Here is a 15,627-nt window from a genome sequence, read left to right on the forward strand (position 1 = left end):
TGAATCAGTCTTTCTGTGTATTTACGTGTAGTTTGTATATGTCTATGTATGCAGCGCTAATGCCTTTTCATTGTTGTTGTTGGTTCTGTTGTTCCTTGTCGTGAGCCACTTGTTCCATGTAAAGAGTGTGGTTAACCAAGTTCAGATAAGCGTACATGAAGTTACTTAGTAACACTTGCTCACGTAGTCCCCTCTTTGAATTGCTCAGTTTCAAGTGACTCAGCCGATATATGGCTCTTTCGACGTTGATTGGCAAACGGTGGTCGAACATAATAACCGTAGACACCGTCAGCAAAGGTAATGGGAACCCAAAAGCACTGTCTGTGAACTGAACAGGTGCATTTGGTTTGTCAGGTTTTTTGACATCTGCAAAGGTAAGCTTTCTTGGCGGTAATACGGATGTGTGCCTCAAGGGTGGGGCCGCCTGAGTTTTGGCTGGAGCTTCGCTTGGAGTTTCGCTTGGAGTTTCGATTGGAGTTTCGATTGAAGTTTCGATTGGAGCTTGGCTTGGAGATTGACCTGGAGCTTGGCTTGGAGCTTGGCTTGGGGATCGACATGGAGCTTTTTGCTCATGGGTCTTCTCCTTCTGGACGTACTTGCGGTGTTGTTCGTTTGAGAGTTCTATAGTATTGCTCCTCTTTTCGTTTCGTTTCTTTATCTCTTCTTCGCCTGTGTCTCTCGAATTACTTTTAGTGCTGCTTACACTAACTGCAGGCTGTAGTTTGGGCAAATTATCGGAATCATTTTCTTCATTCTTTTTCATCTCCATTTCATTGATCTCGCTTTTCAATTGCAATTGTATCTGCTGTTGTAGTTGCTGCTGTGATTGTAATTGAGACTGTGGCTGGGAATCTTTAGTGATTTTTACGCTTATTTCTCGGGAACCACGACGGCTGTGATGATTACGTTGAGGACGACGACGATTACGCAACACAATGGGTTCAACCGGTTCTTTACCATTCTTTGTGCCAATTTTCTTGACTTTCTTTTCAGGAGCGTGCACAGCATCATTATTTGGCATTAGCGGTATTGATGATGGTGATGACGATGGCGATGACGATGGCGATGACGATGCTTCATGCTTATGATGTGGCTTCCTCCTGAATAGGTTCGCGAAAGTTTTCTCAATCTTCTGTCTTGTTTGAGATGTGGTGGTGGGTGCACTCGCACTATTTGCTTCCTCTTTATTCGATTGCTCTGCCTTCTCGCTGCCATTGAATAGTGAAATATGATGCCTTTTGGAATTTTCGCGCTCCATTCTTTGCGAGTCCATATTTTCTTCATTCTCGTCGTCCCGTTGGTTTCCTTCATTATCATCGTCTCTATTCATCTTGTTGTTCAGCCATGTCCATCCGTTTCTTCTGCGATGGCGTTTGGTTTCTTTGTTTTCTTCTGTAGAGCTTGACTTGATTACGCCCACAGGCTCCTCCCTTAACTCTAAGTCCTGTTCCAAAGAATCTATTTCAAACTTGGTGGCCACTACTTCGGCTTCCTTCTCTATTCCCATTTCCTGTTCCCACTCACCACTAGACTGTCTGTAATGATCATAGATGTCTTGGAAATCACCAATAGACCCAGGCGAGCTCATACTTTCAGGTTCTTCGGCTTGTTGTCTAAATGGCGATTTATGCGGATCTATTGCGGTTTTCGAAGTATTGTTGGCCAAAGGCAAATGATGTTCTGTTTCGTAATCTTTTATTTTTTCTTTATCTTCTTCTACTTCTTTTTCTTGCTCTTGTTGCCTGATTCGATAGGTGTTAAATCTACTCCTTCTCAGTGATGATCGTTCAGGCCATGTCATATTATTGTTGATGGGCATATTGGAGGCATATTCACCATCATCTGAAGGTTCCGCTTGTGAAGTCATAGCATTACTGTCCTCTTCTATATGATGTCCTTCCTGGTTACTAGGCTCTGCCTCATCTTTCTTATCTGAATAGGAACCAGCCATACTAAGCGTCCTGGCTAACGTGATGGCATCATTATCCGTTAGTCCCGCACTGTTTGAAATCTTTGTTAGTTCTTCGGTTATATCTCTTAATGAGACAGGTCTCTCCTTTATTCTGGAGGTTCTTTCCTCGACTTTATTTACAGTTTTTGAGTCGCCATTGTCATCCTCACTGTCATCAAATTCCGTATATGATCTTCGCAATGTTGAGGGCCTTCGTATTAGTGATGCAGTACCATGCCTTGACATAGCCCTGTTCAGGTTTTCCGTATCGTTTTCCTTATTATCATAAACTTTCGAACCACTGTTTTTATTACCGTTATTTTGGTCATCATTATTATCTTCACTACCATTCAGTTGTATATTTTGCAAAGTATCTTGTACAAGTTCAAGGTAATTGTCCGGCTTAACGTTGGGGTGCTGGTTAGCAGGAACCCATAACAAGTTCTTCTTTAACGCGTTAGCATTTAGTTTTCTCGATGTTGAATGAACGCCTTTTTTACTACCTGCGTAGTTGCTTTGTCTACCCTTATCAGAGGATTCTAACTTTAAATCACCTCTCTCATGCAAGTTTTCTAGCGGAGTTGGATCACTATATCGTGTGTTATTCATTCTTGTTGTACCACCTGGTGTTGAAGCAGAATTATATGCCGTGCCAGACCATGATCGTCTTCCATTAGATTCCCCACCAAACTTTATGTCTAATTCCGGATCGACAAGTAAATCCATTGACCCGATCGATAATCTTTTCAGATTTTTCACACTACGAATTTCATTGTCAAGGGACTGTGCAGCGATTAAAACTTCGGACTTCCGTTTATCTCTTTGACTAGCTGTGACCTTACTGTTTGACGTGGTACGCAATGTACCTTCGTTATTTCTATTGGACATGATCGAAAAAGTGGCTAAAACTTCCTCTAAATTAAAAAATATGCAACCCACAAAACAAACCAAAACTAAGTAAGACCTTAAACTCTAGTAAACCAAAAAAAAACCTTAAAAAAACGAAAAACTTCGAAATCTGTTAGAAGCTGCCTTCTCTTTACTTTCAAATCCGACAACTTGAACTGTTACCAACGCCGATGATTTGCTATTGAGTCCGTAATATAAAGTATAGATTCCTTTACAGTCCTCCAAATTCTTTCATCAAAACACCAAAACTCGATTTTTTCACTCTTCCGTAACAAAAGCCCGATCGCTCGATAGAGTTCCATAATAATGAAGAAAAAGCGTTATATGGTACAAGAAATTCTTAACGGTATGTAAATATGTAGGAAAACTATAGTGTTATTCTGTAGCCAGGAGTCCCGACCAAATTTTGTAGGGTATCCTTCAAGGATATTACACCAACGAACAACAATGCGTAATAGCATTTATTCCAGATAGAAATCAATTTGGAAGTACGTCCAGTTTTCTTGTCAATTACGGTGAAATGTAAGTTTAATCTTGACGGACCAGGAAAACCCATGAGATTGCACAGGGCATGTAGGATTATGCAGCACCATAGGTTCCCCCCTGTTCTTACGAATACAAACTTGGTTAAAGCACCAAAAAGAGTTGTGTATAAAATTTGAAAGCATGTAGTGAGCAAAATGGAAATTGTTGTCATGGAGCCGTCCTGGAATTGCTCATAGGCATGATGTGCGTGTGCGAGCCCAAAAAACAGTGAAGGTTGCCAATACAACTGCTGGTAGTTCAGTTGTGAGCGTGGTACTAGGCTTAAGTAGGTCGTTAAGAGCATTGATGTATAAAATATTTCCTCAGTTATTGGTGCAAATATAAAATTCCTGAAGCTCCAAATGTTTAGGAATTCATGGTAAAAATCCTCGAGAATTGAGCTCTTTGGATTCAATATATGGTATAATATAAAATCTAATACAGGCCCACAATATAGCGTCATAATCATTATAATGCACTTGGTTACATCTTTCACAAACTGGCCGAAATGCCAAGGATATGGTAATGCACAGTAATAACCAGGTATGATGCCTAAACTGAAAAACGCATCTTTGAAACTTACGTGTGAAGTGGTACCAGATAATTGAGAGTGTAAAAAAGGCACCAAAAAGAGATTGGAAATCAGCATAAACGTTAGTTTCACCATCCGAGATTTAATGGTTCGAGGATTATCTCGTTTTGAACTTTCCGGTCGTGAAGTTGCATATAATGGTACTACATATGATATGGATATGTATAGGAGCACTAGAAATGTAGGGAATGGCAACATTGCTGTTCTGGTTTCCTTTCACGATATATGATAGTTTAAAACATTAATGTGGTCTGCTTTATTTTTCTTGATCCAGAAAAATCTATGTTTTGTTCCTGAAGTTTGGAAGTTCAACATCATAAATCAAAGATATAAAAATCATCAAAGATTTTCACCTAATCGTCAAGAAAAGAAAAAGAGCTTTCCGAACATGAATTTAAGAAGAATTTTATTAATATTATACAGAAGACAGAACAACGCAATACGTACCTTCATATATAAACAAACAATGCTTGTATCTATATCTATGAAAAGTAAGGAGGAGCTTGTCTAACCTATACTTTATGTTGTCACTTGCCGAACAGAAACAGGGATATCAATTTTTGCTACTCCAAGATGATTATCAAATTTGATCATTACTCGAACGCAATAGAACCTACAACACAGACAACTTTCGAAACTTGGAATTAAAGTTTCCTTAATATCTTTACTAAATTCCAAATTCACATTAATGTCTCTTTTGTACTGCAAAGGCGCGATTCTAACCCATTTATGGACAATTTGGTCCGTAAACTTCAGAGAAGTGGATGAGTTACCGCTTGGTAGAAATAAACTACTCCTGGATGAGGAAGTTACCGGCGTCAATGATGCTGAATTGGGTAGCGATGAATTACCGTTAACTGCGTGCGATATTGAATCCTCAGACGGTGTGTGCTTTGGATGTTGCTTTAAAGTATTTACTTGTTTTTTAAATATGCTTGATAAATTGTGAACACCAACTTTCAAATTACAAATACTTTCAATATCGTTAAACAGTTGCGACGTAACAAAATCAGTAAATTTCAGCTCCTTCGGCCTACGGTCTCCCCTATTCATATTGTATAACTCATTTAACTGAAGAAAACTTCTGTTGAACTTAGTTTCATATTCACAAATTCTTGAATGGAACTCATCGTACAATGCTTTGATACCCGTTAGCTTTTCTTTATTCATCAACAATTCGGAATTGAGTTTTATTGGGATAGAATTATCAGATTTAGCTGTTATACATATTAGTTCTGTGGTAATTGATTGAATCTCTGGTGGATCATGAGGTAAACTATTATCGGATTCAATACAGGTTAATTGTAAATCAATTTTTTCCAGTGGGGTTTTCACGTCATCAGGAATTAACTCAGACAATCTCACCCAATTTTCTTGATCGTGTTTGCTCTTAGATTCGAAAACATTTGTCTTTCTCAATAATGAAGGAGACCAATATGGTAAGCCCTGTTTTGGAATCTTAGCCCTTACTAGTATTAAACCAGTCCTTTCTTTATTACTTGTCAGGTCGTGATTGTTCTTTGAAGCACTTGAAGAAATGGACGTTGAACTGGAACTACTGTTTAAAAAGTGAGAGAAGTTCAGGAATGACGAGGTGTTGGATTTGTTTTTCAGTTTATAGTTCAACTCACTTTCAACAAAAGAACCCCATGCTCTATTAGTATTATAGCTACTACTTCCAGTGCGAGTGCTGTTTATATCATGACCCAACTTCAAATCGTTGTAATTGACCAAATAATCATCCCTATTCTTGATATGTAGTTGATCCAGTTTCCTCTGTAAAATTTCTTGAGAATCAGATTCTATGAAATCATCAATAGTGCCACTTAGGTCTGCACCGTGGATATCGCGATCCGTTATAGGTTCCTTTTTCTCTAACCTTTGGAAAATTTTTTTAAGGGCTTCCAATCTTTCCTGTACTAATTTGGTGAAATCATTCAGTTGATTCATAGTGGTTCTTTCCCCGACGACATTGGCGTCGAAACCAAAAGGAATGACTCTTAAATTATATTCACGCTCCTTCATAATGTGCAATTTGGAAGTTTTTTGGTCCTTTCCAACAATCCTAGCATCAATAGTGTAGTTGATTGAGAGATTATCGTCAGACATATCATTGGTCAAAATGGGCGAGCCCTTTGTGCCTAAATGACCACACCCAAGGACGCTGTTAACTTTGATCCCGGAGTACTTGCAATTATTTCTATACTTGTCTATACCAAAACTGGGAGGCAACAAGCAATGAGAGAAATGCTCCTGCTTACAGGTAACATCTAGTAGTTGCAATGGCAACTTGAAGATAAAAAATTTCTTGTATTTGACTCCGGGTTCCAAAACCCGGCTATTATTTAACCCAAAGACGGAACCATCGTAGTCAACATCTGCAGGAATAAAGTCCACACCGGACCCCAGCGCAATTTTCGAGTAGGACCAAGAGGCACTTAAATCTACCATTCGTAAAAACCGTTTGATTGTTCTTTTGCCTTTGGCCTTATCAATTATGGAAATATAAGATTCCAGAGTAACATAGAACATTTCAAACTTCAGGCTCACTTGAGACTTATTCTCAATAGTAATAAAACCATGAATTAAATCACCCGACGTATACTCTTTAAGAATGGATTCTTCTTCTGGCTTCTCGTGTGGTATTGGTGCATGCTTCGTGGTCTTTATTGTAATTTCGATGGGCGTGGACATTTTTGGTAAAGTGTACAATTTATCAATGAAAATATTGTCTGCGTCATTCAAATCATCAAGTATCGGAGGAACCTCCACCAAATCCTCATCAACGACAGTTGATTGTTGTACCGCAATACTATGGTGTTCAGTTCGTAGTGGAATTAAATTTTCTAAATTAGATGTTGACGAAGAACGTGTGGCACCCAATGTGGCACCCAATGCGTTCGTAGACAATGGTTGATGTGAGAGATCAGTGCTCGAGCCTACGGTGCTCGAGCCTACAGCACTAGTTACAGTTGAATTGGCCTCCTGATATGAAGGTGGGAAATCGTGCCTATCTGGATCGACATTCCCCTGCGGGATGTGTCTGTGCAGGGCGTTGTACATCTCAAAGGAGGGCAGAACGTCCACAACGTTGTTAATATCGCCATCTGTCCACGATCTACCAGTTTCGACGGGAGTTGCATTCGCGGTAGATCTTCTCAAAGGAGATCGGTTACTTCCAACAGGTGCAGCAGACGGAGGAGCCTGCGAATGAGAATGTGCTAGCTCTGGACGCCGCAGTCCAAGAATTCCCGTTGTAGACGCGCTTCTTATCCATGATTTTGGAGAGTGTAACGATGGTGACCTCGAACTGTCCTTACCAGACTCTTGTTTTTGTCTACCACGACCCCTTGTGCTTGCATTAACATTCACAGATGCCGGATTATTGGCCATGGAATCAGACCGTTGAGGACGCAGCAAAGGCCTCCTCTTCGGTAGAAAACCGGGCTCATTCAAATCTTTGACCATATAGCTTGCAATGTACCTGTTCAACCAGACAAGCAGCGTCTTATCTGTCTTGCTAAGCGACCCTTTTGGTCATCTCAGCTCAGCTATCTGCTACTCTTTTATTAGCATGATACAGACAGCCTCAGAAAGCGGGTCACCGCCCGCCAACAGGGAAGAAACAGTTGAAAGCCAGTTTTAACTTCATACAACTGATGAACGAGAGACAATAAGACGCATCAAAGACACCAAGTAGCACTAGCACGATAATGTCGTTGAACATACATATCAAGTCTGGACAAGACAAGTGGGAGGTAAGCGTGGCACCTGAAAGCACAGTGTCACAATTCAAGGAGGCGATAAGCAAAGCAAACGGTGTTCCGGTGGCAAATCAGAGATTGATATACTCGGGTAAGATTTTGAAGGATGACCAAACCGTGGAGTCATACCACATCCAGGACGGACACAGCGTCCATCTGGTCAAGTCGCAGCCCAAACCACAGCCCGGCGCTGCCGCTGGCACGAATAACGCCACCGCCACCGGTGCAGCTGCAGGTACTGTTGCCACCCCAAACATGTCATCAGGTCAAAGTGCAGGGTTCAACCCATTGGCTGATTTGACGAGTGCCAGATATGCTGGTTACTTGAATATGCCCTCTGCAGACATGTTTGGCCCGGACGGTGGTGCCTTGAACAACGACTCGAATAATCAAGATGAGCTCTTGAGGATGATGGAAAACCCTATTTTTCAATCACAGATGAACGAAATGTTGAGTAACCCACAAATGTTGGACTTTATGATTCAGTCCAACCCGCAACTGCAGGCCATGGGCCCACAGGCCAGGCAAATGCTACAGAGCCCCATGTTCAGACAGATGCTCACCAATCCAGATATGATCAGACAAAGCATGCAATTCGCAAGAATGATGGATCCTAACGCCGGTACTGGTTCCACCGGCGGGGCTGCCTCCGCATTCCCTGCTCCCGGTGGCGATGCTCCAGAGGAAAGCGCCAACACCAACACCAACACCAACACTGCTTCCTCCCCCAACGCAGGGTCCAATGCAAGTTCTAGCACTGCTGCAAACCCTTTTGCATCTTTGCTGAACCCTGCTTTAAACCCCTTCGCCAGCGCAGGAAACGCTACAGGCACAGGGATGCCCGCTTTTGACCCTGCCCTACTAGCGTCCATGTTTCAACCGCAACAAGCCTCCGCACAAGCTTCCCAACCAGAGGACACTAGACCACCAGAGGAGCGCTACGAACACCAACTAAGACAACTTAACGACATGGGCTTCTTCGATTTCGACAGAAACGTTGCAGCCCTCAGAAGAAGCGGCGGTTCCGTTCAAGGCGCTCTTGATTCACTACTAAACGGCGATGTTTAAGTACTGATTATCTACACTCCGCAAACTATATACTTTTATCCTTCCTGCCGGCATATATCTAATCTACGTATTACATGTATCCATCAATAATATCATTATAATATTTGAACACTTTGGAAAGACGCGCCCTTGCGAAAAAAAATTTTCCTTCTACACTTACAGTATAAACACATAATAACAACAAGCTATTCAGCCCAACAACGCACCCCTTACCCCTTTTGTCGGTAGCAAGGGTACTGTATTTAGTCATATAGCGGTACTTGCATTGACCGCATACGTGTAAACATTAGCAAAGTACATTATGACCACACAAATAAGATCTCCCGAAGGTTTGCCGTATCCGATTCAGATCGACAAACTCATCCCAAGTGTAGGTTCGTATCTCCATGAAGGTGATAGGTTGCTTGTCTATAAATTCTGGTACTTGGTGGAAAGGGCCTCAGAGACCGGCGTTGATGACAACGAGCACGATGCTTCTCCCGGCGGCGGTGCCGGCAGCAATGGTGTCTCTCCGCCAACTAAACAGCTACGTGAATCTATAGAATTTTTTGAGAGTCCCTACGAAGGAGATTTGATTAGCTGGAATGTAGATGTGGGGGACGAAGTAGCTACAGCGAACCAAGTGATTTGCGAGATAAAAAGACCATGTAACCACGATATCGTCTATGGCGGGTTGTGCACTCAATGTGGGAAAGAAGTGTCCGCAGACGCCTTCGATGGTGTGCCATTAGACGTCGTCGGAGACATGGATTTACAAATTAGTGAAACGGAGGCCATTAGGACGGGGAAGGCATTGAAGGAGCATTTGCGACGGGACAAGAAACTGATTTTAGTAGTGGATTTAGATCAAACTATCATTCATTGTGGTGTAGATCCTACCATCGCAGAGTGGAAAAACGACCCTAATAATCCAAATTTTGAAACATTAAGAGACGTCAAGAGCTTCACTTTGGATGAGGAGCTAGTACTCCCACTCATGTATATGAATGAAGATGGTTCTGTGCTGAGACCGCCTCCAGTTAGGAAATGTTGGTACTACGTGAAGGTAAGGCCTGGGTTAAAGGAATTTTTCGCTAAAGTAGCTCCTCTCTTTGAAATGCATATCTACACAATGGCTACAAGGGCTTATGCCTTACAAATAGCTAAAATCGTCGATCCTACGGGCAAATTGTTTGGCGATAGAATTCTATCGCGTGACGAAAATGGGTCTCTAACGACAAAATCATTAGCTAAACTATTCCCCACAGACCAGTCAATGGTTGTAGTTATTGACGACAGAGGTGATGTTTGGAATTGGTGTCCAAACTTAATTAAAGTTGTTCCTTATAATTTCTTCGTTGGAGTAGGTGATATCAACTCCAATTTCCTGCCCAAGCAATCTACTGGAATGCTACAACTTGGAAGAAAGACAAGACAAAAGAGCCAAGAATCTCAGGAACTGCTGACAGATATTATGGACAATGAAAAAAAGCTACAAGAAAAGATAGACAAGGAAGTTAAACGTCAGGAAGAAAAGTTGAATCACCAATTGGCCACTGCAGAAGAACCTCCTGCAAACGAATCCAAAGAAGAGTTGACCAAAAAACTAGAATACTCAGCATCCTTGGAAGTCCAACAACAGAATCGACCCTTGGCCAAACTACAAAAACACTTGCATGATCAAAAACTATTAGTCGATGATGACGATGAACTATATTACTTAATGGGCACGCTATCAAACATTCACATGACTTATTATCAAATGCTATCACAAGAAAATGAACCAGAACCAAATTTGATGGAAATTATACCAAGTCTAAAGCAAAAAGTCTTCCAAAATTGCTTTTTTGTTTTTTCGGGTTTAATACCCCTTGGGACTGACATCCAAAGGTCGGACATTGTAATATGGACAAGCACGTTTGGTGCCACCTCTACTTCGGATATAGATTTCCTCACAACACATTTAATCACCAAGAACCCAAGCACTTATAAGGCACGTCTGGCGAAAAAGTTCAACCCAGAGATCAAAATCGTTCATCCAGATTGGATATTTGAGTGTCTGGTAAATTGGAAAAAAGTAGATGAAAAACCCTACACTTTAATCGTGGACAGTCCCATTTCTGATGAGGAGTTACAAAACTTTCAATCACAACTACAAAAAAGGCAGGAATATCTGGAGGAAAATCAAGAACAGCAGCATATGTTGACATCACAAGAAAATCTAAATCTATTCGCAACCGGTACCTCATGGTTAAACAATGATGATGATGATGATATCCCGGATACAGCCAGCGATGACGACGAGGACGATGAGCACAATGATGAAAGTGACGAAGAAAATCACCCAGAAGGCATCGACAGAAAGAGAAGCATCGAGGACAATCATGAAGATACATCGCAGAAGAAGACCAAGGCAGAACCTTTACAAGATGGTCCTGTACAACAGAAAAGAGAAGGAGACGATAACGAAGACAGCGACTCACAATTGGAGGAAGAGTTGATGGATATGCTGGATGGTTAATAGTTCGGTTCTCATATCCGCCCGCTCCTCTCTTTCACTGTTCTTTGTGATTGTAATTGTTCATAGTATATATGTTTTTAATAAAATAAACCAATAGCAATAGCACTATTTTCTGCTCGTTTTAATATTCTCACTCCCTCTTTTTTTTTATTTTCATTTTTTCAATCTTTCATTATACTGTTATGTTTTTCTCTCCTTTAAAGAGAAGTTTGAGGCACTTTTTCTTTACCCCTAAGTTCTCAAAGGTGTTTTCGAGCAATAAGCTATACAAACGCAAGAAATGTCTCTGCAATTTTTAGAAGCCGTACCATCTAACTTGAAAGAAGCTATCTCATTATGGTTTGAGCAAGACCAGAACCCAGAAACTATAGAAGAGGTCACTGCGCTTTGCAAGAAGTCTGATTGGAATGAATTACACAGAAGGTTTGATTCTAGAATTCAGTTTGGTACTGCTGGTTTAAGATCGCAGATGCAAGCTGGTTTTAACCGGATGAATACTTTAGTGATTATTCAAGCCTCTCAGGGATTGGCAACTTATGCAAAACAGCAATTTCCAAACAATTTGGTAGCGGTAGTGGGACACGACCATAGGTTTCATTCCAAGGAGTTCGCCAGGGCCACTGCTACTGCATTTCTTTTGAAAGGCTTTAAAGTGCACTACTTGAATCCTGATCACGAATTTGTTCACACCCCTCTAGTTCCTTTTGCAGTAGATAAACTGAAGGCCTCTGTTGGTGTGATGGTAACTGCAAGTCATAACCCGAAAATGGACAATGGATACAAAGTATACTATTCAAATGGGTGCCAAATAATTCCACCCCACGATCATGCCATTTCTGATTCCATTGACATGAATTTAGAACCATGGGCTAATGTTTGGAATTTCGATGATGTTCTAAACAAGGGACTCAAACAAGGCAAATTGATGTACTCAAGGGAAGAAATATTGAAGTTGTATTTAGGAGAGGTTTCTAAGAATCTAGTGGGGACCGACCCGTTAAAGTTTGAAGTAAAAGCAAAACCTTGGTTTGTTTACACACCAATGCATGGAGTTGGCTTTGACATTTTTAGTACGATCGTGAAAAAGACAATGTCATTGGTAGAAGGTAAAGACTATCTATGTGTTCCTGAACAACAAGAGCCAGACCCTTCATTCCCAACTGTTGCTTTTCCTAACCCCGAAGAAAAAGGTGCTTTAGACCTTGGTATAAATTTAGCGGAGAATCACGGCATCAATTTACTTATTGCCAACGATCCCGATGCTGACAGATTTTCTGTTGCTATTAAAGATATAAGGTCAGGTGAATGGCGACAACTAACAGGTAATGAAATCGGTTTTCTTTTTGCAATCTTTGAATTTCAGAAATTTAAAAGTATGGAAAAGCAATTTCAGCATGCCCATCCGTTGGCTATGTTAAGTTCAACAGTATCTTCACAAATGATCAAAAAAATGGCGGAAGTAGAAGGGTTCCATTACGAAGAAACGCTAACAGGATTTAAGTGGATTGGAAATCGTGCTATTCTTTTGGAAAAGGAAGGCTACTATGTTCCCTTTGGCTTCGAGGAAGCAATTGGCTACATGTTTCCAGCAATGGAGCATGATAAAGACGGTCTTAGCGCTTCCATTGTCTTTTTGCAAGCTTATTGTCAATGGAAGATAGATCACAATCTGGACCCGATAAGTATCTTAGAAGACGGTTTTAAGAAGTATGGGGTATTCAAAGAGTACAATGGCTATTACATTGTCTCAAGTCCAATTGTTACAAATGAGATATTTGATTATATCAGAAATGCCTACACCCCCAAGGGCGTATCATACCCTTCTTCAATTGGTAAAGAAATCGAGGTGCTAAATTACAGAGATTTGACCATTGGTTATCAGTCGGACACTTCAAATCATAAGCCTACTCTTCCCATCGATCCTTCATCACAAATGATAACAGTATCAGCTAAACCAAGTGACGGCAATGAGGGTGAGCATATCCGCTTCACTATTCGCGGGTCTGGAACAGAACCGAAAATCAAAGTATATATCGAAGCTTGTGCAGATGAAGAACAGAGAGCCACATTTTTGGCCAAATTAACCTGGAATGTACTGAAGCGTGAGTGGTTTAGGCCGGAGAAAATGGATATAGTTACACATTTTTGAAACCGTTTGGGGCCTATATACTAAAGAAAGGTCACCAACCTAATAAATCATTTTATTTTTGTTCGTAACAATTCTTATATCAATATAAATTTAACTAGTTTCTGCTTCCAGTCTTTTCTTTTCACTCTCTTTGTGTTTATTCCAAAAGTTTTCAAGCATGTAAGTGACACTAATCAAAAGACCAAGAGAAGCTAACCCGATGCCTAGATAAATAGCTGCTCGATAACCTTTCAACAAATTCTGGCCACTCTTATTGATTTGGCGCTCAACAGTCACTCCCATACCTAAGCAGAGAGATGCCGAATAATTAATAACTGTGTTTACTAATGATCCTGCCATACCTTGGTATTGCATTGGAAGTCCGTCACTCAATATAATCGATGAAGCTGGGAATGATAAATCCATCCCAAAGCATAAGATAGCTTGCATGGCAAAGTTCAGCTTCCAATAGCTTTGTTCCACTGGCAATACACTGAACATTATTGAACCGGCATCAAATGCCATCAGTGCAAAGCATAGTAGTATGGCTGGCCCTAATCTTTTTATAGAAAAGGCGACAAAGAATGCCGCAATAGAACCAAAAATAACGAAAACAAAATACGTACCCCCAGTCCAAACAGGACTATAATGTCTCAAGTTTAGTTGAAAGGATACATAATAAAATGTCCAAATACCGAACGACCCCCATCCTAAGAATACGGCCAATAAAATCATAATCATATGACGATTCTTGGTTACTGCATGTGGTAAAAGAGGAACCTCAGCATACTTGATCTCATAAACAAAAAACGCAATGAGGAAAAACACGGATAATATGAGAAGGACGATAATATAAGCTTCACCCCACCCTGCTATTGGTGCCTGATTCCAGACAAAGTTGAAAAGAATCAATCCGAGGACGGCAAGAGTGGAACCAGTCCAATCCATAGAAAGCCCATGAACATTAGTTGGTACATTGTTGGGAATAGAATACCAAGCCATCAATAAACTGATAAACGTTGCAATACTGAAGGCATAAAATACCCAAGGCCACTGTTCAGGATCTTCAGTGACAATTAATCCTCCAAATACCCCGCCAAACATCCCACCTGCTGGGGCGCATGCACCAATAACACTAATTACTAGGTTCTTTCTCAACGAACCGACTTTATAAACGTGACCAACAAGCCCCATAATATTTGGCAGAATGAACGCAATTCCCAGTCCTTGGAATGCACGACACGTAATGAAAAACGCGTCGCTATTAGAATATTTAGAAAGGCCGGAAATTATTGACCATATGATTATGATGACATATCCAATCAACAACATTTTCTTCAACCCATAAATATCTCCTAACCTCCCACTGATAAGGATAAAAGACCCAGCAGCCAATGGGAAAGATGCCATCAACCATGCTTGATTGTTCGACTCTGAATTGAAAGATTTTGAAAGCACGTTCATAATGCAGAGAGCGTGGGTTTGTCCTGCTTGATTTAGTAATTGTGCTAACATGCATGTAGCTATAAACATGAGTTCCTTCCCGAAGGAACTGAAATAAATAGGGTCTTGCCATGGTGAGTCATTGGTCACTTGATTTGATTCATTTGAAGAAGTAACTGTTGTCACCTCTTCATCTTCTGTGGAAATCACTACTTTGTCGTCCACTTTCATTATCGTTTTATCATGTATCTGATAGTCCGTGCCCTGCACGCTCATTTTCTTTTTAAAGATGGGTAGCATCTGTGATTGAATCGATGACTTGTATCTCCTAACGCTCAATTTGGCTTGTTGAAATTTACCATAGTTGAGATACTTATTTCATGCCTTATATACCTTTTTTATGTACGCTGAATCTCCCTGAATATCTTACTTTAAAAGCTGTAATAGAAAGAAAATTCGGCTTGTAACCATGGCAATAGTATAAACAAGGTTTCATCATGCTATTGTTATCTCCCGAACTGTACTGCTGAGGAAAAATAGGAAAAACTTACGCGTTCTACGAAGATTTCTGTAGGGAAAGCAAGGTTTTTTTCTTAATGAATATACGAACCTCGTTTTTGGTGTCGCACTGTCGACACTATTTATGCGCGCCTTACTTCTTTGTTTTCCTTTCCTTGCAGTCTCCGCGCTGTCATATGATGTTCTTCCAGTGAGTAACCATGGGAACTGGTGAAGAATTTCCTAATT

The 15,627-nt window shown here is 40.7% G+C and overlaps 7 protein-coding genes across 7 annotated transcripts; 3 read left to right on the forward strand and 4 right to left on the reverse strand.

Moving 5' to 3' along the window:
- Window positions 1–67: 67 nt before the first annotated feature.
- Window positions 68–2,839, reverse strand: ZDS1 (Zds1p; the record flags this gene model as incomplete). Its single annotated transcript, XM_056224998.1, has 1 exon — window positions 68–2,839. One exon carries the CDS (start codon window positions 2,837–2,839, stop codon window positions 68–70), a length of 2,772 nt encoding a protein of 923 aa, XP_056078860.1.
- A 388-nt stretch (window positions 2,840–3,227) lies between these two features.
- RCE1 (CAAX prenyl protease) lies at window positions 3,228–4,175 on the reverse strand (the record flags this gene model as incomplete). Its single annotated transcript, XM_056224999.1, has 1 exon — window positions 3,228–4,175. The coding sequence occupies one exon, from the start codon at window positions 4,173–4,175 to the stop codon at window positions 3,228–3,230; it is 948 nt and encodes a 315-aa protein (XP_056078861.1).
- Window positions 4,176–4,496: 321 nt separating this feature from the next.
- Window positions 4,497–7,445, reverse strand: BUL1 (ubiquitin-ubiquitin ligase BUL1; the record flags this gene model as incomplete). Its single annotated transcript, XM_056225000.1, has 1 exon — window positions 4,497–7,445. One exon carries the CDS (start codon window positions 7,443–7,445, stop codon window positions 4,497–4,499), a length of 2,949 nt encoding a protein of 982 aa, XP_056078862.1.
- Window positions 7,446–7,690: 245 nt separating this feature from the next.
- DSK2 (ubiquitin domain-containing protein DSK2) lies at window positions 7,691–8,809 on the forward strand (the record flags this gene model as incomplete). The annotated part of the gene is made up of 1 exon (XM_056225001.1): window positions 7,691–8,809. One exon carries the CDS (start codon window positions 7,691–7,693, stop codon window positions 8,807–8,809), a length of 1,119 nt encoding a protein of 372 aa, XP_056078863.1.
- Window positions 8,810–9,110: 301 nt separating this feature from the next.
- Window positions 9,111–11,309, forward strand: FCP1 (protein serine/threonine phosphatase; the record flags this gene model as incomplete). Its single annotated transcript, XM_056225002.1, has 1 exon — window positions 9,111–11,309. The coding sequence occupies one exon, from the start codon at window positions 9,111–9,113 to the stop codon at window positions 11,307–11,309; it is 2,199 nt and encodes a 732-aa protein (XP_056078864.1).
- Window positions 11,310–11,589: 280 nt separating this feature from the next.
- PRM15 (phosphoribomutase PRM15) lies at window positions 11,590–13,458 on the forward strand (the record flags this gene model as incomplete). The annotated part of the gene is made up of 1 exon (XM_056225003.1): window positions 11,590–13,458. The coding sequence occupies one exon, from the start codon at window positions 11,590–11,592 to the stop codon at window positions 13,456–13,458; it is 1,869 nt and encodes a 622-aa protein (XP_056078865.1).
- A 90-nt stretch (window positions 13,459–13,548) lies between these two features.
- On the reverse strand, window positions 13,549–15,180 carry ATR2 (Atr2p; the record flags this gene model as incomplete). Its single annotated transcript, XM_056225004.1, has 1 exon — window positions 13,549–15,180. The coding sequence occupies one exon, from the start codon at window positions 15,178–15,180 to the stop codon at window positions 13,549–13,551; it is 1,632 nt and encodes a 543-aa protein (XP_056078866.1).
- Window positions 15,181–15,627: the final 447 nt, after the last annotated feature.

This window comes from Saccharomyces mikatae, assembly GCF_947241705.1.
Source record: "Saccharomyces mikatae IFO 1815 strain IFO1815 genome assembly, chromosome: 13".
Classification (NCBI taxonomy): domain Eukaryota; kingdom Fungi; phylum Ascomycota; class Saccharomycetes; order Saccharomycetales; family Saccharomycetaceae; genus Saccharomyces; species Saccharomyces mikatae.